The sequence below is a fragment of the Panthera tigris genome, chromosome A2, assembly GCF_018350195.1.
Source record: "Panthera tigris isolate Pti1 chromosome A2, P.tigris_Pti1_mat1.1, whole genome shotgun sequence".
Taxonomy (NCBI): Eukaryota; Metazoa; Chordata; class Mammalia; order Carnivora; family Felidae; genus Panthera; species Panthera tigris.
In genome coordinates, this window is record NC_056661.1 from 49,148,185 (window position 1) to 49,171,153 (window position 22,969).

At 38.5% G+C, this 22,969-nt stretch overlaps 1 protein-coding gene across 5 annotated transcripts in view; it reads left to right on the forward strand.

The window, feature by feature from the left end:
* Positions 1-22,969, forward strand: part of GRM7 (glutamate metabotropic receptor 7) — an 860,397-nt gene that overhangs the window by 786,675 nt on the left and 50,753 nt on the right. For 4 of the 5 annotated variants that reach the window (XM_042979452.1, XM_042979450.1, XM_042979448.1 and 1 more), the window contains one exon: positions 17,581-17,827. In XM_042979452.1, the coding sequence (XP_042835386.1) occupies positions 17,581-17,827 (247 nt within the window). Of the gene's footprint in view, positions 1-17,580; positions 17,836-22,969 lie in introns of those variants that run through there. The other variant, XM_042979449.1, reaches the window with a different exon arrangement.

Sequence of the window (22,969 nt, forward strand, 5' to 3'; positions counted from 1 at the left end):
TAAAATGCATATAAATTTACAATGACAAAAAGAAAATCAGTGGTTGCATGGCTTGGGGGGTAGGGAGGAATGAGGGGGAAAGATTAAGGGGCAGGAGGAAACTTTTGGAGGTGGTATGTTTACTACCTTGATTGTAGTAATGATTGCACTGCTGTTTACATGTGTCAAAACATGAAATTTTACTTTTTAAATATGTGCAGCTTATTGTTTGCATCAATAAAGCTATTTAAGAAACAAAGGCAGAGAGACTGCTCTTTAAGCATCTGAAGAAATATAATCAAATATTAATGCATTAAACTTGATTGAATTTGAGAGTGGAGAAAATCATAAGAGAATTTTGGGGGAAAATAAGAGGAATTTGACCTTGTTCCCATGTATTAGATGATACATTGTAACTGTTAAGTTTCCTAAGTATGATAACATTATTGTGGTTATGTAGTAAATGTGATACAAACAGAAATGTTTGGCAGAAAGAAAAAACAGTGTGGGGTGATATTAACAATGGTGGACCTCAATTGTACTATACATATATTCTTTCCCCTGTGTCAAAGTTTCTGAGAATTTTAAAGTTTTTGAAATAAAAATCTGGGGAAAACATATGTAGTGTATGTACTTACATGTATCTGGATGTGAAAAGCGGGACAGGGAAAACTTTCAGTTCATAGGCAGGCAGTAAAAGTAGAGGAACAAGTTGTGGAGAGGGATACATTTTGTCTGAGATCTGCTTGCTCTGCCTAGTACATGCTATAACTGTTGTAGGGTGCTCAAACTTTGAGGTATATGCTGCAAAAGGAGTTGCAGAACAGAATGTTTTGAGAAAATTCTTGATCGTGATTGGAACTGAGATGCCCATAAGAATTCTAACTGAGGGGCACCTGGGTGGCTCAGTCTTGAGTGTCCAACTCTTGATTTGGCCCAGGGTCATGGGATCAAACCCCACAGAGGGCTCAGAGCTGAATGCGGAGCCTGCTTCTCTCTGTCTGTCCCTCTGCACCTCTCCCCTGCTCTCATGGTCTCTAAAAAAAAAGAAAGAAAAGAATTCTAACTGATCCCTCTAGTCTCAGGTTGCATCCCTGCTTAGAAGCCCAAGTTCAGGTTTATTCAGGAGTACCCCTGGTATCAACAACAATAGGTAGAAAGAAAAGAAACAGGATTGAACAGGAAGAAGTTGGGCCATGATGCAGACTCAACAAGGTCTCAGCTGATGCCTCTTGAGAAACTCTGAAGCAAGCTGCCCTTCAGAACTGTCCCCTCCTGGGGCAAAGGGATAAGCTTTTATGCCCCCAGTATCTCCCAGTGATTGCAGGCTCTCCCAGGAAGGGGGCAGAACCTTAGGAAATATGAGCCTCTTCATATTGCTTCATATGCTACAGCAGCATGTCGGGGGAAAAAATCCCTCAGTCCTGAAGGAGAATCCTGCTGGGTGATGCTGCTTCTTGTGGTTCTTTTACAAGTTCTGCATACTTTTTGTACAGGTCATGCACGACTAATTGTTTATAATGCTTATAAAATAATTGGCATATAATCATTTGTCACTTTTATACATCATGAGTATAGAAATTATTTCAAAATCTCATTTTCTTCAAATTACGGCTTAACTTTCCTCAATTCATGCCATGATGTGGAGACTATGGGTTTGGGTTTCATTTGCTTTTGTTTTTGTTTTATAATGTAGGTAGCTTAGGAGAGTAGATACATTTCTGAGGTTCAAAGGTAAAGATAGTACATTGTCACAAATGTATTCACAAATGGCCTTATCCAAATCCCACAACTATTAAGCAGCAGAGCGGAAATTAGAATTCAGGTTTGCTGTCACATGAGTCCGGTGACCTCATCCCTGCACCATTAATAAATCCGTTAGCCCTAAGTCTTAACACAGAGAATATCACTTTTCTGATGACAAGGGCAATGTAGCTTTGCCCTGAAATATCACCAAGGTATGTAAGACCTGTACTACAGCTTTATAATAGAAGGAAAGGTGGGATCGTTCATTATTAAACACCATATATTCAGCCAGCCAAATATCCCGGAGTCCAGAGAGATTTATGAACGGTATATACCTTAAGGTTATAGACATATTACCCAACCCAAGAAAAGTCTCCTCTCCCTTAGTCACCTAATCCCTTCAAGTTCTTGTCAGGGGAAAGTCTTTGCATTGCAGGCCACCCCCCAATACTGCCTCTCTCTTGTCACTGAGGAACAAATCCCCCTTTGTCCCCTTCCTGATTCCTTGGCTCACGTTCTCCAAAGTACCAGCTCTTGGTCACTATAGTCTGGTATGATTAGTCCACGTTTCAGACCCATGCCCTATGTCCATAAAGGGATCAGACGTTTCCCACTGCCAGGTTGGGTCTCCTTTCATCATTCTCTCTTTATGTGCTATTACTCACAGAGTCTCTGCCCGGAGGGGAATTGCTAAATGCCCTTTATTTATTCCATCTTAAGATCTCATGTATATGTTAAACAGTTAGAAAGTAAAAGGAGGGTGAAGGATTTCTGTCCTACCAGTAAAGGAAAAAACAATGATACTGGGACATTCAGTGTTTGCTTGAAAATCAAAGAATACCAATTTATCTTCCTGATATGACTGAATTTCCCTCCTCTCCTCTTTGCAGTTCCCTTGGTCTACTCTAGACCTTCTTAAATCAGCCAGTCAATAAGTAATAAACACCTATCAGCAGAAGCATCAGACCTTACAACCTGTTCATACTTCAGACAGTATTTACATGACATTTGCCTATTACTTATTTTTCATCCTTTTTTTTCTGCCTGCTCAAGCACACCTTTTGTCATGTAGGGCATCTCCCTGGGTGTAAGTGTCTGCACAGTTGGGGGAAAGACAACACTGCATCCTCTGGACAAGAAGCTGAATTTGGCAAGGAAATTGGACACAGTTTCAATCACATGCAGAGGATATTTACTTATTATTCTTAGTAGGGAATATGGACTTAAATATAAAACACACTTGCACCAATATGCAATCTATGGAAAAGAACAGGAAGTTTCTGTCAGTTCCCTTTAGAAATACTTAGAGGTGTTTGTTTTTCTAAGCATTGGCAATTAAAGCCTTGGGGAATAAAAAATGAAACAGTTCTATGATACACTCTTTTATTAAATAGGCTTTTTAGTTGAATGTGGATACAATACAGTGAGCTCTTAGAGTCAAAAGACCTTGACTTACAGCTTAGCTTTGTTCCTCATGACAATGATACCCCAACGAATCATGTGACCTCTCTGGAAGCTCAGGATTTACTTAATATTCCGAGTATATTCAATCAAGAACAAACATCTACCCAAAATATATTTGAAGCCCCCAAACAAAGTCAGTTTTACTCATTAGGGTGCTTATATTCATACCTTACTTTAGAATTATTTTAACTGCTATCCTCCCTCACTGATTCAAAAAGATATTTTTGAAGTCCTTTTTTTGTGAAGAGTGTATTCCTGCCATCATAAAGCTTGAATTCTAGTAGGAGATGAAGAGTTGAGATAAATGAATACATGATTATGTTGCTCATTGATTATAATACGTACAATGAATAAAAAGAACGGGCTGCAATGAGAGAACATCATGGAAGGAGAAAACTCAAGTTCATGGAGCAGCATACAGTCATAAAAAGTCTGTCAGAGAAAAATGCATGCAGGTTGAACCTAAAAGATGAGTTCAGAGTTACCTGGGTGACGGGTGCTTGGGTAGCTCAGTCAGGTAAGCATCTGACTCTTGGTTTCAGGTCAGATCATGATCTCACAGTTCACAAGTTTGAGCCCCACATCAGGCTCTGTGCTAGTAATACGCAGCTTGCTTGGGATTCTCTCTCCCTCTCTCTCTCTCTTTAGATAGATGATAGATAGATAGATAGATAGATAGATAGATAGATAGATAGATAGATAGATAGAGATTTGCCTGGGTAAAGAACTGAGGCAAAAAAAAATATTCTGGACAGAGAGAATGGTGTGTGCTAAGTCCCTTTGCTAGAAATGAGCTTGGAACATTCAAGAGTGCCAGTGTAGATCAATCATATTCAACAAAGACTGACAAGTTGTAAATGTAGCCAGGCCAGATACCAGAAGGCAAGATGAAGTCTTTGAAAGATGTTTTACAGGAGACCATGTGATCTGATGTGCAGTTTTTATAAAGATCATTCTGCTACTCTGTGCGGAGTTGCTTAAAGGGAGCCAAAAAATGGATGTAGTAAAACCAGGTGGGATGCTACTGTAGCACCCCAGGAACACTGTGAAAGTGCATCACCATATCTTCATCACCATCATCACTGTCGCTAAGTCTGAGAACTTACAAATGGTAACCACTGTTCTCTGTACTATTTTGTGTTAACTGGTTAAACATATTTAAGGTGGAGGCATACAGTGAGAAGGGAAAAGATTCTAGAAATATTTTACAGATAATATTAGCTAACTGGCTAAAAGCCTGAATATAAAGGGTACAATGTGAGGGAAAGGCAAGTATTCAAGAATAACCCTTAAGGTTCCAATTTGTGCAACTAGGGAGATGGAGGTAACACTTCCTGAAATGAAGAAAATTAGTGCAGAGGAAGGTTTCACAGGGAAAGTTCCATTCTCAGTATTACTTGAGATGTCTGCTGAATTGACTCAGCAGCCTATGAGGATGGCAAAGGTGATGATCCCTACATTAAAGACAGTGGACGTCTAGTTGCATATAAATGACCATAGCCCTCTTGGAACTGTCTGCTGCAGGGTACTCTGACATGTGGGCCTGAAATCTCTGTAGACATCATCAAGTAAACTAGGGACAAGACCTTTCATGTTTTATTTTCCTTCCCATAGATAGCATATGGTGATTCCATAAGCCAAAACTGAACAGAGAATTTGTCTTGGAAAAAATTATGTTTTAACATTCAAGCATTCATTTTCTTTGAATTATAATCAAATGGTGACATGGTTTCAAGAGTCAGATAAAACAGCAGACCTTTAGAATTTTTTTCCTAAATTATTGATTATTGAACATATATTGAAATTATTGAAATATAGATTATTTCCAATCTATTCTTGAACATAGATTTTTTTTTGGGGGGGGTGGAGAAAGAGCGGTGTACTCACATGCCTGTTCTTAACCATTTTATGGATCTCTTTTGTACTTTCTGAAGAAGGTAGATTTTTTTGTTAAAGGGTAGGTTAGGAATTCCAAGTAGGAATAAAAGAAAGGTACAGGCTTGGAGAGGAAATCTTAACCATAAAAATAAATAAGGGTGAAGGACTGGCTTTGGGTGGTTGACTAGATTAGGATCAGAGCTCACTGGGGTTGGGAGAGATAAAACTAGTTTAAATGCCTAGGTCCTAGCACTCCCAAAGGGGGCCCAGGATCTAATTAAGCTATTATCACTTCAAGTCTCTTGGAAAAATTTTTGGTCAATCCACTTTACTTGGGTGGGTGGGGGGACTTTTTTTTTTTTTAGGAGAGCTGAAACCCACTCTAGGGTTTGGACAGTGCTGATGTGATTTAGTATAGTACTATTGTGTGGTTTGCATAAAAGGAATGAGGATGTAAAAAAGGATCCCTTGGTTCCTCTCTTCCTCTTACTTCTTCCCACCCAACCCATCCCATGTTCTTTCATTTCTCCTTCCTAATATGTCTCTTTTTGTGTCCTCTTCATAGCTATTACACTGTCTACAGAAGGTGGATGTTTTCAGTGATCTTTAGCGATGATTCAGAAAAATTTCAGAAATGATCAGAATTGCAAAACCAAAATCCATATATGCTATCAGTTAAGTCAAAGTCAGCGGCTTTTTGTCAAATAAAAACAAAAAAAAATGCACTCTTTACTGAGTTGTCATAGCAACCATTTCATTTTCCATTTGTGAAGAGACAATTAGGTGCTAACCTGGGTGTTAGTCCAAGGTTTTTGAAGAAAAAACTCTCATTCTTCCAAGAGGGGCAATGTTATTGATTTTCATTGTTCCTGCTGAGTCCAAAGGAGTCATTATTGATAATTATTATCTATCTATCTATCTATCTTTTGGTGAACACATGAAAGAAGGATTAAGAAATGTAGGTGGCAGTCCCTAGGACAACACAGTCCTTTCCTCCCTTGGGACGGTTTGCAAAGTATTTTTTACAGGCAGTTTAAGTCCATGGGAACATCACATTTGCTCCTTCCTGCCAGGTACCCTTTTGACTCTGTCCTGCAGAATAAGGATGTGTATGGAGCCAAAGACTAAATGCAATGTCAACTTCTGTATCTCTAAGACGTACTTCCCTAACAATATCAATTAAGTCACTTGTATTTGCCCTCACCCCCCACCACAGTGCTAGATACTGAGGATACAATATGAGACAGAAACAGTCATACTTCCCGGTGGGAGAGACAGATATTTATCATACACACACACACACACACACACACAACCACACAGACATGTTTAGGTATGAATCTTATGATTGCTTTGAAAGCTTATGACAGGATGGTATTAGCTAGTTTTGGTTAGAAAAGTCCTGGATGAAGAATAGATCCTTGAATAGAGATCTAAAGAATAAGTAAAACAAGGTAGGTAGGATGTGGAAACATTCCAGGTGGGGGGGGAGGGGGCATAGGCAAAGGCCCTGTGGCAGACTAGAGCATGTTATATTCAAGGATATAAAAGAGGCCATGGGCTGGGAGACATGATGAGCTGAGAGATAAAGATGAGTAAATGCCTTTGAATTTTGGTTCAGTTTGTAAAATGAGTGAAGACCGTCTCATTTATCAAACATATATTGAACTTGTTCATTGTACCAGGAATGAGGGTGCAAAGATAAATTAAACATGGTCCCTGCCTTTGATTTGCTCACTTCTAAATGTTCTGTTCCTCCCTGACTTCCACAAAATATTCTGGTTCTCTCCCTATTATATGAGACAACAGATCTCTATGTTCTGTCTTCTCTATTTATTAGCTCTGAATGCCCTGCCTGGGCCACAGGAGTGCCCCAGGTCAATGACTCAAGAAAGAAGTGAACCCACTGAAATTGCTAGAGGAAAAAAAGTATTTCAAAAAATGGGAAGCAGTTATGACTGTTCAGAGACAGAAAGCCTCTGGACATGGTCACATTGCCCAGTTCTACACAGGCATAAATTTTACCAGCACAGCACTTTGACCAGGGCTTTAGAGTTTAAGAAGTATGACCGCTTAGGGGCACCTGGTGGCTCAGTCAGTTAAGCATCCAACTTCGGCTCAGGTCATGATGTCACCGCTTGTGAGTTTGACCACATTGGGCTCTGTGCTGACAGCTCAAAGCCTGGAGCCTGCTTCGGATTCTGTGTCTCCCTGTCTCTCTGCTCCTCCCCCACTCATGCTCCCTCACTCACTCTCTCTCTCTCAAAAATATTTTAAAAAAATTAGAAAGAGTTATGACCACTTACAAGTCATTTCTTCCTTGTCACATCTGGAATAGACGCCATTACTCACTTCCCTTTATAAGTAGCAATATTAAGCTTAGAAAGGCTAAGTGAGGTGCTCAAGATCCCATCATTGTTAGTAAGCTACAGTGCCTGCATCCAAATCTAGATTTCCTGACTGCAATTCCAGTGCACTGGTCATACACTTTGCTGTTCTCGGCTGCACAGTATATCCTAGATTGTATTCATTTGTTCAGCTGCTATGCTTTGGGCATTTACTATGTTCCAGGACCTGCAGACAGTAAGTTGAAAGTGATGGTCCATGCCTTCATGTGGGCAGTCTACTGACAGGATATTTCTGAAATAAACACTCGTCTAAGTAATCATTCACCAATTGTGATTAATATAAGGAAGGGGCAGGATAAGTTCCAGGAGCAAGCAAGAGAGGAAGGTCATATTTTACATTTGAGAGTCAGAGAAGTGAGACTCAGACTTAAAAGGCAGCCAGGAGTGTGAATGGCATCTTAGGGAGAGGGAACACCATGTTTAAAAGCCTTGAGGATGGACACAGCATTGCACATTTGAAGGTTTGGAGAAGGTGAGGGAAGGCAGAAGGGGTACCTGCAGAGTTCCTTGGGCCATGATGAGGATTTTTATCTTCATACCAAGTGTGATGGTAAGTTGAGCAGGTGCAGCAGGACAGGTGAAGCCCCCAAAATCATTGCTCTCAGCACTGAGTTGTAAAGAGAAATGACACCTGGGAAAAATCTCTCATGCCTGGTAAGGAGTCCAGGAAAATTAGGAAGACAAACTCAGAGCAGGTGATGAAGAAGACAAGACTGCAGGCTTGAGAGGAAGTAGATAGGAAATAGCAGTTTTGAGATCCCTGACCCAAGACCTTGCAAACAGAAGCAAAGCAAAGGGTATCTTGTGAGGTTAGGATGAAAACCATGAACCACTCAGCCACTACTCCTTAGCTAGGCTCACTCCCTTAGGCTATATTTCTCTTGGCATAATGAATGGGTATTATTTCTCTGCCTAATCTCAGAGCCCTCACTGTTCCAGTTAGGGCCATAGGCTTGAGCAACTATTTGTCTACAATTTTCTAAGTTTCATTCCAATTATTTTCTCCTTTGGGGCTTAAACCGTTACACAGCTGAGGGCCTTCATGAGGAGTTCAGAGAATAAGGTACCCCTCCATGGGCAATTCAGCTGGCTTACTTTCTAGCTGTTGAAGTGTTTTGCCCATCAGCCAGGGGTGGCAGTGGGTGCCAGTGCATCCTACCGCCATGGCAGAGGTTCAGGGGCCTGCTTCTATTTACTTGCACACCGCCACACAGGTGGCAGTGGAAAAGCAGAGAAGCAAAGATAATATATGGAAGGCTGAGCTAATGGAAGGGGAAATGAATTTGAAGGGCAAAAAGAAAGGTACCATTGCTCAGCAGCAAGACGGGAAAGATACAGTCCAAAAGAAACAGAGGAAGATCAACAGAAATCACAGCCAGAACTAAAGAGAGAAAGGAGAAAGCTATATGATTAGGATGATCAAAACTTGTCAAAGTTCAACAGAGAGCCATTGTCAATGGTTTGAAAACTGAGATAAGAATGCACTTTCTTTTAGTAAGAGCCTGGCTTTGTCTTCTTGTCAATGACACTCTTAGGTCCAGTTTCAATGAACACTTTACAAGTCCAACTTAAAACACATGGACTATGCCCAATAAATGCAAAGATTATCTCTTTCTTTTAGCTATTAATTTGACATCAATATTTTCATTTGATTTCTATCTCTTTATGTTCATTAGAACTACAAAGATGAAAAAAAAAAAAAGAACTACAAAGATGACTTTGAGAGTGGGCAAGATTACACAGTTTAGCACTTACAGAAACTCCAATGACATTCCAAGTGACAACTTTATAAACAGAATACTTTAAGTTCAGACTTATTTTTTTTAAAAAAATCTACTTTGTTTATTTGCAAAGTCATACAGAACATCATCATAGTTTACCTAATGTATTCCCCAGTGAGATGCAAACAAACATTTTCACATTATAAGAATTTGATGTTGCTTCCTATAAAAATGCTGGTAGGTTTACTCCTGATGAATGTGGCCAAGAGTTCAAAGGAAGCCAATGGAATCTGGCAGAAGTGTATCTCTCCAGGCTGACTGAAGAAAACGTTTTACCTTTGTATGTTAAATCACTGCAAGGCATCGACCTAACAATTGTGGGGAATCTCAGACCAGCCAGGAATGGTAAATATCCTTTTAGATACACAACAGGGGAAATGGTGCCAGGACTGTCTATATAAAAAAGAGCAAATCTTCTGACTTACAGGGAGAAAAATATCTTGAAATCAAAATTGAGGAGTCAGAGAGCTGGTGGAGGAAAGAAACTGTATGTATCAGTGTGTGGAGGCTATACTTCTATCTGTCTGGCACAATCTGAAGTGACTGCCTGGAAGAAATGGCTCTTGAGGTGATCTGCAGTTTTTGAGGATGTCGTAGGGAACAAAACACTGAAATTACCAAACATGTGGTCACTTGCACTACCAGCAACTCACTGGAATAAACACAGCACCAGGCTTCTGGTCAGAAGAGCAAGGAACTGAGGTGTGGGTGATTTCAAGCATGACACAATCACTTATCCTAAAAATCGATTTACATTCACCAGCACTGTTTGTCTTATGTCCATCTAAATAAAGAATGTAATTGTGTGTAGATGTATCATGTCTGCCTAGAAATACTAAATGACGGTAACAAAACACAGTAAAACTACATCTTGTCCAATAATCATCTGATTGCCTTCATTATTTATACTTCTATGCCAGACACCTATCCACAAAATGTGGCCTATGCTCTTTGGTGTGTGTATCTCTTTATGTATATCCCACCTCTCTCCCCTTTTTATTACCTCATCAAAGATAGGAGGTCTAAAGAGAATAGCATGAAAATGATCTGTGGAAGATGGGGCCATCTACTCTAATAAATACACCTGCATTTCCTGAGCACCCACCCTATTCCAGACCCTGTGCACTACTATTCACATGATACCTTTTAATCTTCCAATAGTGAGAAGATCTCCATGGTAGTGGTAGAATAAGGAAAGCTTATATATCAGAGACTCTGATAACAAATTGCTAGGGCCTGAATTTTGAGTGTCACTTGCCAGAGGTGAAATACCTTGTCCAAAGTCACCAACCAACAATCTGGGGCCAAGATTTTAAATCAGTTCTAATGAAAAAGATCTTACTCTTTCCATAATGTCATTCTTTTAGAAGATGTGACTCTACTCCAACAAAGCAAGATTTGCCCCATAATTGTCCTGAATGCTTTTATCATCATGTTTTACTTGATAACTCAGTATGAGCAAGAGCCCTCAATATGTTGACCCCCCCAGATGACTGAGCAAGTCCCAACTGCAAACATCTTGTCCCGTCACCAACCATATGTCATTATTTTTTTTTCTCAAAAACATGGTTACTCTAATTAGGAAACAAGGCATGCAGGTGGTCTTAACCTTAACTAAAACACTGGTCTTAACTGTCAGGAACTTTCATTTCACTTTAGTCATATGAATGTTCTAAACTTCTGTCAGGCAATAACATATCCTTCCTCTTTACTGTGAGTCCATCAGACACATTTTTCATTTTTGTTACAAAGACTTTGGGATGTCATGAGGTATGGGTCTCTCATCCCACTTAAAGACTCCATTAAGGCCTTCTTGTCCCAATTCTCAACTGTCACTTGGGAATGCACAAAATTTATTATTTTTCATGAAAGTCAATGACAGATAAGATAGTGGTTTGAGAATACTTTCAAACAAAATAGAAGCAAACTTAATGAAACGCCTCTCCCTCCAAAAGGCTGCGATTCACATTTCATAAGAAAGATCATCATCTTGAAATGTATTAAGATAATATGAAGAAAAACAGCATGGAAAACTATTTTATGTTATAGCCAATAAACAGACACTAATACACTTGATTGAGTGCTTGATATGTGCTGTACACACTTCTGTGTATTTCACAGTGGTCAACCCATTTGATCCCAACAACCTCCAAAGATAGGTACCATTATTATCTGTACTCTAGAAATAAGGAAACGGGGACACACAAATAATAATACTAACAGACTACAAATAATAACTTTTCTTAAAACAATGGTGAATGCCAAGGATATTTGCTTCAAGTGAACTTTTTGTTCAACCAGAATTTAGTAAGTGCACACTTTTAGTAGTCATTGTGCTTATTATCTAGTCATTTCTGCTACAATGTGACATATATGTCCTTAAAAATTACCATATTATGCAAAATTGTGCAATAAAAACACAAGATTTATGGGAAAAAATGGGTTACGGACACAATCCTCAAAAACGTCACCAGTGACTTTTTTTAAAGAAAGAAATCTAATGAAAATGGTGGCATGGTTTTACACAATTTCAATGAAGAAATGCATAAATGTTACAATAAATATGGCATTTTATCTTTAAAAAAGGAGTTAAAGTTTGCTTATGGATGCAGTTGCCAGAAGTGTGCTGCTTGTGATTTATTATAAAATTGTGCAAGGGGGACACAGGAAGGTGTTTGAGGTGTGTGTGTGTGTGTGTGTGTGTGTGTGTGTGTCCATTTTGTGTATTCCCGCATGGCTGGGTATAGCTGGATGCTGTTTACTGTGCTTATCCAGAATTTCGTGGGGAAGAAATCACACGTGGAGACATGCACTTTGTGTTATGCTCAAATTGTTCCCTAATATATAAGTCTCCAAGGGATGAATTTGCATTTTCAAAGCAAGTGTTAAAGCCCAACTAACTGGCTGTACTCTTCTGAGCAGATCAGGTTATGTGCTCTTTGGAGTGTACCTTTGAAAGTGGCTAACAGGAGAAATGACTTGACTGGAGACATAGGGAATGCTTTATGTAGAAGGGACCACTGGATTAAGTATCAAATATAAATAAGGTGTCAGAGGCACAACATGTCAGCAGAGGAAATGCCAAGAGGAGGAGAAAACAGGGGCAAATATACATTGTATGAAACAGGATTTGGTGAACAATTAATGCATTAGGAATTAGTTGGTTCTTGATTGCCTTACTCCTGCTACTATAATATGGCACCTTCATGGAGGGAAAATGCCTATCATCCTCACAATGGTACACTTAGTGTTTGGGCCAGTGCAGACACTTGCTATTATCTCACTAAAAATGGAGAACCAATATGTGGATGAATGCACCAAAAAGTAAGGCATCTTTCACAGAATCTATCTGCAAAATACAACAGTGAATTTACAGCATGTGGTCATGAGTTAATAATCTCCTATCAATGGTTTAATGCCATCAAACAGTCCCAGAACTCTTCTTCCAATTGAAGTGTTATACAGATAAAGATGGTAATTCATTAGTACAAATATACAGTTAGTTCATTTGTGTAGTATAGACTTCTAGGACATCAGCAATAATGATGAGAGTATTTGGATGAACCCAAAAATCTGAAACTGAGTTTTTCCTGATAGTTCTAGTTTTGTATCTGTGTCTGTGCCCTGAAGATTTTTTTTCTTACTTCTTTCTTTTTGTTATTCTTTGGACAGTATTGCAGATACTATAATTTTCAAAGTTTGAAACCTGTCACTATTACAACTATTAATACCTTGCCTTGAAATCTCTCAAAATAGTGTTCAAATACACCGATTCTGAAACTCACAGTGAAGAGTTGGCAAACCTCAAAGTTGCTCATGAGCACTATCCAACCACTTTTCAAATTTCTTAGTAACTTAACAATAAAAAGTAAGACAAGGAGAACTCAACTAACCCCAATGCTACCATGTTACAAAACTATAATGACATCTCACAGTATACATTAGCATTTTATCGGATAATGAACTTAGACCAAGATGAAAAAGTACATGGAGAAGATTCAGATGAGGTTTTCCTGGAATTAAGTTAAGCATATATCTGTATACCCTAACAATATACTTACTGGTACATTTCAGTTAGACCAGATTTAAATAGGCCTGGTGGTTTAGACACTACAACCTAGTTAATCAATAAGACATACGTAAAAAGTTTAGGGGTGCCTGGGTGGCTCAATCGGCTAAATGTCCAATTTTGGCTCAGGTCACGATCTCATGGTTCATGGGTTTGAGCCTCATGTCAGTCTCTGCACTGACAGCTCAGAGCCTGGAGCATGCTTTGGATTCTGTGTCTCCCTCTCCTGCCCCTCCCCCACTCATGCTCTGTCTCTTTCTCTCACAAAAATAAACATTAAAATAATTTTTTAATATAAAGTATATGAAAATGGTTACAGAGGAAGCCTTATCTTGAGATCTATATCCTAATAACCTAATATAAATAAATATTAGGCAGAATATAAATAGTAGTTAACATTTCATGGCTACTTATTTCCTAGACCTTACACTAAACATTTTTAATATATTAATTAGATGTTCAAAACCACCATATGAGGTAGGAACTATTATTGTCTTTATTTGACAATTGAGGAAGCTGAGGGACAGAGAGCATATTTACAGCCCCAAATTCCATGGATCAGACTTTAGAAAAACTGTTCTAGAATATATGCAAAGCTCTTTGTTGGCTTGACTGCAAATTCCTTGCCTAAATGCTCTTGTTCTAAAAGCTGAATTATATATGATAGGTGTTAGAAAAGCCACATTCAACCAAGGAACAGAAACTAGATTCTGCAAATTCATTTAGGGTAATGATAAAATTAAGCCTTAATGATCAAAACATATGGAAACTCCAAGGCAATCTGCATCCTTCCCACAGGCTTGAGTCATGGAGGATTGGCCAAGGTGGGGAGATTGCTCGACTGGGGATTATCCTCAGACAGCCAGAATGCCATGATGCTTAGTTGAATGCCAGCCCTGGGAACAGGCCTAATCTCAGTAAAACTATGTATCAAGGGCCTCTATGTTTTGATGAAGGGGACCAAATTGGCCACTGATTCCTTGATATCTCTAAAGAAATTTGAAAAAAGATAAAATGTCAAAAACTCAGGATTAAACAGGGTAATGTATTTTACAATAAACATCAGGTAAAACAGGAAAAGCCTCGAGACTAAAAATAAATACATTACAACTTGCCAAAAGAATGTACTAAGAGTTGATGCTCAAATAAAAAGATCCTCCCACCAAAGGCCAAAAAGTGACGGGGGTCCTTTCTTGGGGCTTGGTGGGGTTGAATCTTTGAGGACGAGTACCTCTTGGATATCTGTAGACTAAAGCCTGCATATCTATGTACTTATTCCAAATTAATTTTATAGTATTTCTAGGTATGATTCTAAATACTTTACAAATACTTACTCATTTAATCATCAACACAACATTGTGAGGTAGGTACTGTTATTAGCATCCCCATTTACAGATGCAAAAGCTGAGGCATAGAGAGGCCAAATTATTTGCCCTAGGTCACAGAACTAGTAAATGAAAGCTGAACTCAGACTAACTCCAGACCACTCATTCTTAAACACTATGAAGTGTAAAGAGGAAATATGGAAGTAGGAATTTGGTCAGTGATATTAATGTTGGTTTTCACATAGTTCTGAAGTGTCATCAGAGAGTGCATAAGTTTTTTTTTAACATTTATTTATTTTTGAGAGACAGAGAGAGAGCACAAGCAGGGGAGGAGCAGAGAAAAAGGGAGACACAGAATCCAAAGCAGGCTCCAGGCTGTGAGCTGTCATCACTGAGCCCGAAGCGTGGCTTGAACCCATGAACCGTGAGATCATGACCTGAGCCGAAGTCAGTGCTTAACCAACTGAGCCACCCAGGCACCCCAAGACTGCAAAGCTTTCAAAACAAAATACCAAGTCCCAATGGGCCCTAGTCAGAGAATAATGAAATCAAACACTCTATAAGATGAATGTCAGAATTTAAATCTATACAGTTGATTTCTTCAACTGTAAAATTTGCTCATGAACAGAGAAAGAGAAACAAAACCAAAGGTCCCATAGGTCAAATTATATTTTCTTTTTTGGACTGCTAAGCTACGGTTTGCAAAGTCCTTATTAGTAGGATAACATCAGGGACCACAAGGGAAGCAACAAACATTGCCTGGGTTCATAAAGCCTTGTGACCATGGTAGCCTTTCTTAAATAGTGTAGGCTGGCATGTTGGAATGGAGTTCAAAGACTACAAGCATTCTGATAGGAAAAGATGAGCTTTTAAAATATGGTCTGATTCACAACCAAAAGGATCATTACTTCAATACTGTTTTGTCTTTCTATTTTACATTATTATGTATTATACAGTTAGCCACTGGCAGTTCCTTAAAACCATTCAAAGACATGCACATTCAAATTAATGTTTTTTGGAAAACTGTATTCCTTCCACATGAGATGGCAAAGTCTCTCTTAATTTCTTCACCAGAGCCTGTTCGAAAAATATTACAGAAATATCCAGGCAGCCAATAGGTCTGAAACAAATTCTTGTATGTTTAAAGAAAGGCTGTTTGACCAGTAAGTCATAGGTAGGAAAAGACATCCATTATACAAACAAGTGAGCTCATCTATCATGTTTATTTAAGTGCCTACTGTTTGCCAGTACTACAGACACGACGATGTACCACAGACACATATTCCTGCCTTCAGGGTACTTGTAGACTAGTCAGAGAGATGGGCAGTCAAAAGATTGGGGCAAGGGGTATATAATTACAAGTGGAGACCAATGATATAAAGACAACAGTTCTGTCAGTGTATAAGCAAAGAAGCTGGCCTAAACTTTGAGGCTGTAGGTGAGGGCAGCCTAGGATGGATGCTGTAAGAAGCAGAAGAAAATCATTCCATACAGAGGAAAACAAGAATAAAGAAATATCCCACGTATAAAAGATTCTGTGATTGAATGAGCACAGCATCTTCAAGACCTAAGAGTACCCATATGGATGGTGACCTGAGGAGAAGGGTGGGGGGAAAGTGGTGGCAAATTAGTCTGACAAAGTTGGCAGGGGGCAGACCACGTGGGGCCTCATAGACTCTACTAAGGGTGGAGATTTTATTCTCTGATCAATAGGAAGGCATAGTTGTGGAATACCATGATCAAATATATTGTCGGTTTTCCACTGACATAAAAGGCCATGGTATTTATTCATTTTTTAATGCAATTGAAATTTTATGGATGGATGAATGTTTTCATTTATTTATAGCTTTACTAGGTTATGATTGACAAAAATTATATACAACCTTAAAAAGGTAAGGCATACAATGTGATGATTTAATATGTATAATTGAAAAATGATTACCACATCAAGTTAATTAACACATCCATCACTTCCTATTTAATCTAGCCTTTAGTAGTCATGTAAAATGAAAACATATGTAAATATATAGAGGTGCGGTTCTGGATCACTAAAGAGGGCACTTCATAAACATAACTGGACAAAGGCAAGGAGCTTCTGCCTTGCTGATATTACAATTTCTCACACCCATCATCAACCATCACCTTTTCAAGTTTATAACCAAGGCAATGATTTAACACACTGAGCAGTAACTGAATGGTTGTCTACTTATTTTTCAAAGAAGTGAAAGGAGACAGGATAGTTATGGAGACACCATCCAAACTACAAATAATACAGTGTCAGAATGGTTTTGCCTTGTATTAGCAATTTGTCAATTGGACAATTGGACAAGCCAACATCACTAGATCTCACTTCCTCGCCATTGGTGTTTTGTAAGTCAGAACTAAGCAACAAGGGCTTGCTTTTCAGGGAACCTTAACTCACTACTTTGTAGGTATGGTGAAGGTGATCTGTTCAAAAAAATAGTAATGCAGAAAGGGACATATACTAACATGACTTTCAAAGGTCCCAGGGTCTTTGTGGAGCAAGAAATCATATAGTGTTAATCCTTTTGTGTACATGCAGGGGATAAAAAATAACCACCTTACACAAATTTCTATGATTTTTATATCTTCATATTCATCTGCCATTGTGATGGAAGTGTTTCAAATCTGACTAAAGATCTACTCTGAACTTTATTTTGGAGACTTCTCCAGGACAAGCATGCACATGGATTCACCCAAAGGCATTCCATCAGTTAAATATATGCACAAATTCTCTGATAAATGTGCAGAGTCATTCTGACTTCCTTTTTTTTTTTTTTATGAGAAGGCCCTGGAGATTGCTATGCTCTGTATCCTAGCCAGAGTCATTCTTGACATTGTGTTAAGTATTCAGACTTCCTTTGCAGTCATTTTATTTGTAATAGTGTCTTGTGTGTTGTGTCTCCTAGCTCTACATACAAACTACCACGCTTACAATCTCCATGAACCTAAGTGCATCAGTGGCGCTGGGGATGCTATACATGCCGAAAGTGTACATCATCATTTTCCACCCTGAACTCAATGTCCAGAAGCGGAAGCGAAGCTTCAAGGCGGTAGTCACAGCAGCCACCATGTCGTCACGGCTGTCACACAAACCCAGTGACAGACCCAACGGGGAGGCAAAAACAGAACTCTGTGAAAATGTAGACCCAAACAGTAAGTAACTTTCCTTTCCTTTCATCTTCCCCTACTACATCAGGAAGCTCTAGGAACTGTGGTATCAGCCTGCCTCTCCTTGCAGAAATATTATGTTCATCCTTGTCTTAACTGAGTGGGTTCCTGGATAAATGCGAACTTTTGCTCTTAAGAGTTTGCCTCATTCTTGGCCTCATGTCATTTTTGCCCCCTATGAGAAAAAAAAGCTTTTAGAGGCTCTGCTTCTGAAGTGTGAAATCTCCCCCTTCCCTTCCTTCTTATCCTTTGGTACCAAACACTTCAAGTGACGTCAACATACCTGTCGGGCTGTGACCCACATTTCTTGCTCTCTCCCTATTAGAGAAACAACTTCCCAGTAGGGAAATTTTAACACTTGATTAAACTGTAGTAGTGTGAAGGAAACTGGAATATTTAATAACTCAGAAAGCAAAACTCCTTTCACTGGAATGTGAATGTGGAGAACATTAGGATTCTTTACTAAGCAAGCTTTCTAGAAACAAGAAAACACCCAAGTATATAGGCCATCTACCACCATGCTCATGACACCCCCACATGGGGAAAACATCTAAGACAAAACATTAGGGAGGGGATAAAGGGTGAAATGTTATATTTGATATGCTTATATCTGCAACCCCTGCGTAGCCTGCAAATGACTACAAAAAGATGGACATACTTTGTTAGAAAATAAGACCGTTTAACTAGAAGTTAAATGCATAGAATACCCACTTGCTAATTTTACTAACAGTATGGTGGTAAGAGTGCATTTTAGATTAAAAATACTACTTCCAGCATTTTTTTTCTAGGAACAAGTTGACCAGCTCCAGACAGAATGTGGCAGATTCTCATACTTCCTGTTTTTAAAGTAGAGGGGGATTCAGGTTGTCCGTTAAATCATTCAAGACATTTTTCAGTTATAAACTTTGCCAAGCAGAAAGGAATCCCTATTCTAAGAACTCTGAGGTAATCCTTTGTACTCTGCAAGGAAGAGAGAGATCTTTAAAGAGCAGGAGGCAACAGAGTTTGTTTTTGACAAATCCTGTTCAGAGATCCATGATCTTGGCTCATCTCCATTTCTAAGCAGTTGGCTGAGTGAATACTGTGAAACTCTTTGAAAATATGTAGACAAGGTACCGAAGGCTTGTTAACAACACCATGGGCTTTATTTTGACCCTCTAATAGAAGGGATTCTGGGACAAGGCAAGAGGAAAGACAAGGACCACAGTATGAGCAAGGAGAAACCAAATCAATGTATAGGCTCTGTTCTTGTGTCTTCAGAGCAAATGGTCAATAGAGAGGAGGGGAAGTGGATGGCGAATCCTGTGGTAATTCATGTGACATAGGAAGAGGCTTCGGGTTGAGACAGACCTGGGTTCAAATCCCATCCACTCCACTTCCCAGCTGTGTGGCTTTGAGAATCACTGAGCTTTCTTAAATGTTTGGAATGGAGATAATAATACTTATGTAAGATAATAATACTTATGTAATAAGTGTGTCATAACGTATTTTGTATCTGAAAAATAATATATCAATTGTTATTGTCCTTTTATTCCTTAAAAGGCAGAAAGTTCTGCCTAAAAGTAAATGTAGATGCGATGGTTAGAGTTCAAGGCTGTATGGAGGTAGACGGAACTAATGCCCCAAAAGAAATATTTCCATGAACAAATATGCTTAAGCATTTATTTTTATGCATACCTGTATTGATAAATATACCTGCACATTTATACTTCTGTAGTGTTTTATTCTAGGACCCCTTGCATTTTTTAAAACCCTTATCCTAGAGACATTCCATTAACAGTTTTGCATGTGTATCTGAACACACACAATTTAAGTAGATGTGTCCAAAAATCAGTAAGTGGAATATATGATCAAAAGTCTATATGTATTGGAAAAAAAATGAGCAAGTTAGAAGTTTTGAATTTAGACAACTCAGTACTTTGCTACTTAAAAATAATTAGCTTTCAAACAACATTTCTACTGTTATTAACTTTTAATGATTAGGTTCTATCCTTGTTGAAGCTGTTTTGGAAAAGATAATGGCTGTAAAATGCTAACACTAATAGCTAACACTAATAGCAATATTAATATGACTAAAAATACTTGCAATAGCTACACTTTGAAATAGGTATTAATCCAAAATGCTTTGTGTGGAAGATCTCTTACCCCTCACAGTAACTCTGTAGAATGAGAATTGCTTTTCACTGAAGAAACCTAGGCTTAGTGAGATTAAGTGCCATTACCAAAGTCACACATATAGTTAACAGTGGAGGTTGGACTGAAACCCAGGTCTGAGTCTCAAATCCGTGCCTGCTTCTCTTTGCTGTTCTATTTCTTAGAACCTAAGGGGCATGTCATAATTCCAAAGCAGAAATTACTCTTTTGGTTTCCTCAACTGGTGATTCAAGTTGCATATAAAGAATATAATGATGTCTGTGGCAGACTCTTGAGTTAAATGTGCTGTGAAATGTATTATTGCTTGCTGTGTTATCTACAAAGATAGGAGTAACTTGAGCTCAAAGAAGGCTGCCCAGGTAGAGGCCTCATCTTACTTACTTAAAAATATAAATAACTTATTATCTAATGCCAATCCTGACAACTATTCTGTTTGGAATTCACTTGGTGCCTTCCCATGAAAAAGTTTTATTGGGTTTTGTCAATGATTTTTTTGGTGTCTACACAGAGCAAAGGTAAATAGCCCAGAGGGGAAAATGAAATCAAATAGAGTCCTTGTCTTACAAGCAGTCCAAAACAATTTAAAAACCATTTTAGTTCTTTTGGTTTTGTGTAGACACTCCCTAAAATAACAGAAGTAATTTGAATAGATATTTGCTGAACCATAGGAGGAGATTCATGTACCTCCAAACATTGGGGTTTTTGATGACCCAGCTGCAGTGATGGAAATGTTCTAGTCATATGTGGCAAACCAGCACTTGAAATACGGTTAGTTAACTAAGGAAATACACTATTTTAAGTAATTTCAATTTAAATAGCCATCTGTGGTTGTGGCTACTATATCAGAAAGCTCATCTCTAGAAATTATTATGTCTTAATAGGCAATATTTTATCTAGGACACATACTGGAAATGCCTCCCAAAGTTTTAGCAGTGATGTTGACCTGGGACAAAGTCAACTTCAAGGGATGAAACATTTGAGATGAGATAAAAATGCAGTCAATTAGTTATTTTAAATGATCCAAAAGGAGACACTAATCTGGAAATAGTGGTATCATAGATAGTAATTATATTCAGAAAGCCAGTCCTGACCAATGCAAAAATGCATGTATGTAGGGTAAGAGCAGTAATGAAAAGTTCAATTAATGAAAATAAACAGTAAGACTATTCTCATGCAAAGGAATATTATATTCTATTTAATATCAAATATAGCTCAAATAGTATCAAATTTCTAAGCATTAATAACAGAGACAAAGGAATTATATGTTGAAATTAAGCTGTCGGGTTAAAAAGAAACAAAAGCACAGACCATATACTTGAAAAAGGACCATGTCTTTCCAAAGGGGACATCCTATCCGCTATTCTCTGAGGGAGGGTATCTGAGAGGAAGATGGGTTTATAGTATAAGCCACAAAGTAAATAATGAAGCAGAAATGTCCCTTTATTCATTGTTGCTCTAAACACTTAGTCTCAATGTATTTCAGTCTTGAGTGTTTTCATTTTGAACAGCTCTGCTCCGTCATTGCAGCTTGCCATCTGGTGCATGCATGCTTCTCCTCATCCAACTGCACATTGCAACTACATGTCTATATAAAAATGAATTTGCTTGTTGGCTTACCATGGGCAGAAATTACAACTGCCCCAGCACTGCCTGGGTTTTCCCCATGAAGCTCAGTTTTCCTCTAAGGCTGCTTCTTCCATTAGAATTCCATTGTTGAAAAGAAAAATTTGCGTGTACACAAAGAGTAAATCTTAAAATTGTAACATTATCTGTGCACTACTGACATTAGATATTCAGAGCTGGGCAAGGGCTTCTGCATTCAGGTTGAAAAATTGTAGGGTGTATAGGGGTGTAGCTCAGCTACTTGTTGAAGTTTTATTTACACAAACAAGATTTCTGTTGCTAGACGATAAGAACCTGACCTACTTCAGATAGCTTTAGATCTGGCCACCATGATGCCTTCTCCACATTCCTTTCTAAGAAGAAGGGCACCTCAACCTCTGGTTCTTGCATCTGCAGCCTGAATTCAGCATGTTTCCTTATACTTTCTATTGCTACTTGGCAGATTTATGTTCATGGCAAACGTGTAGATGCCAAATAAACAAGAAGACCTCGTTGTGCTTGGGACATGGCTTATTGATGGCCAGCAGGACCCTTTTCCAGTTGGATGAACAATATTAACTGAGGCAGCATGGCTTTATAGGGATGGGTGGATAAGAATTGTTGCCTCCCTCACCTGGACTGGTCAGAACCAGAAGATGCTCTGCAAATTATCCTCTGTTTCAGATGCTATCCTTGTAAAGGATCACAAGGCAAAATGATAAGCAGCCTTAAGCTATCTTTGTCCTAAACTGCCATCCATTTTCTAAGCCAATGCCCCCAGGTAGTGCAGAGAAACTATCTGTATCTGGATTGGTTGCAGATAGTTTAGACTCTGGAAGGTCAGTAGCAACCAAAGATGTCAGGCAGATGGACAGCTTGGGACACCTCCTTCTTGGATATGAGAATGTATGACTGATTAACTCTGAGAAAGAGGCTAGACGTACACTGGGCCAATGAGCACATTCTATGATAAAGCATGTTTTAGAAGAATAATTTGTGCCTAAAATAGAAAAGCTAAAATAAGATATTTTAAATATAAGTTTATATTCTGATGCTGTTTTTTTACTACCATTTTTTTGCACCTACTATAGGGAAAACATATACATGAAAACTTCTGTTGTTCTCCAAGGGAATTATTACATAAAATAGTTGAGTTGTCAATATAAGGAGGCATTTGATTAAGAAAAAAAAAAACTCAAACTGTTGGAAAATGGATGCGGGCACCAAACCCTACATAAGTAATGATGCCTAGAAAATTCTGGAACACGCTCCTGTGCTGTGCTATTTTGTTATGGTTTTTGTTTTGTTTTGCTTCTTCATTTGTTTGGATCTCTAACATTCTCAACATTATGCTGTTTCATCCTGCTGGAC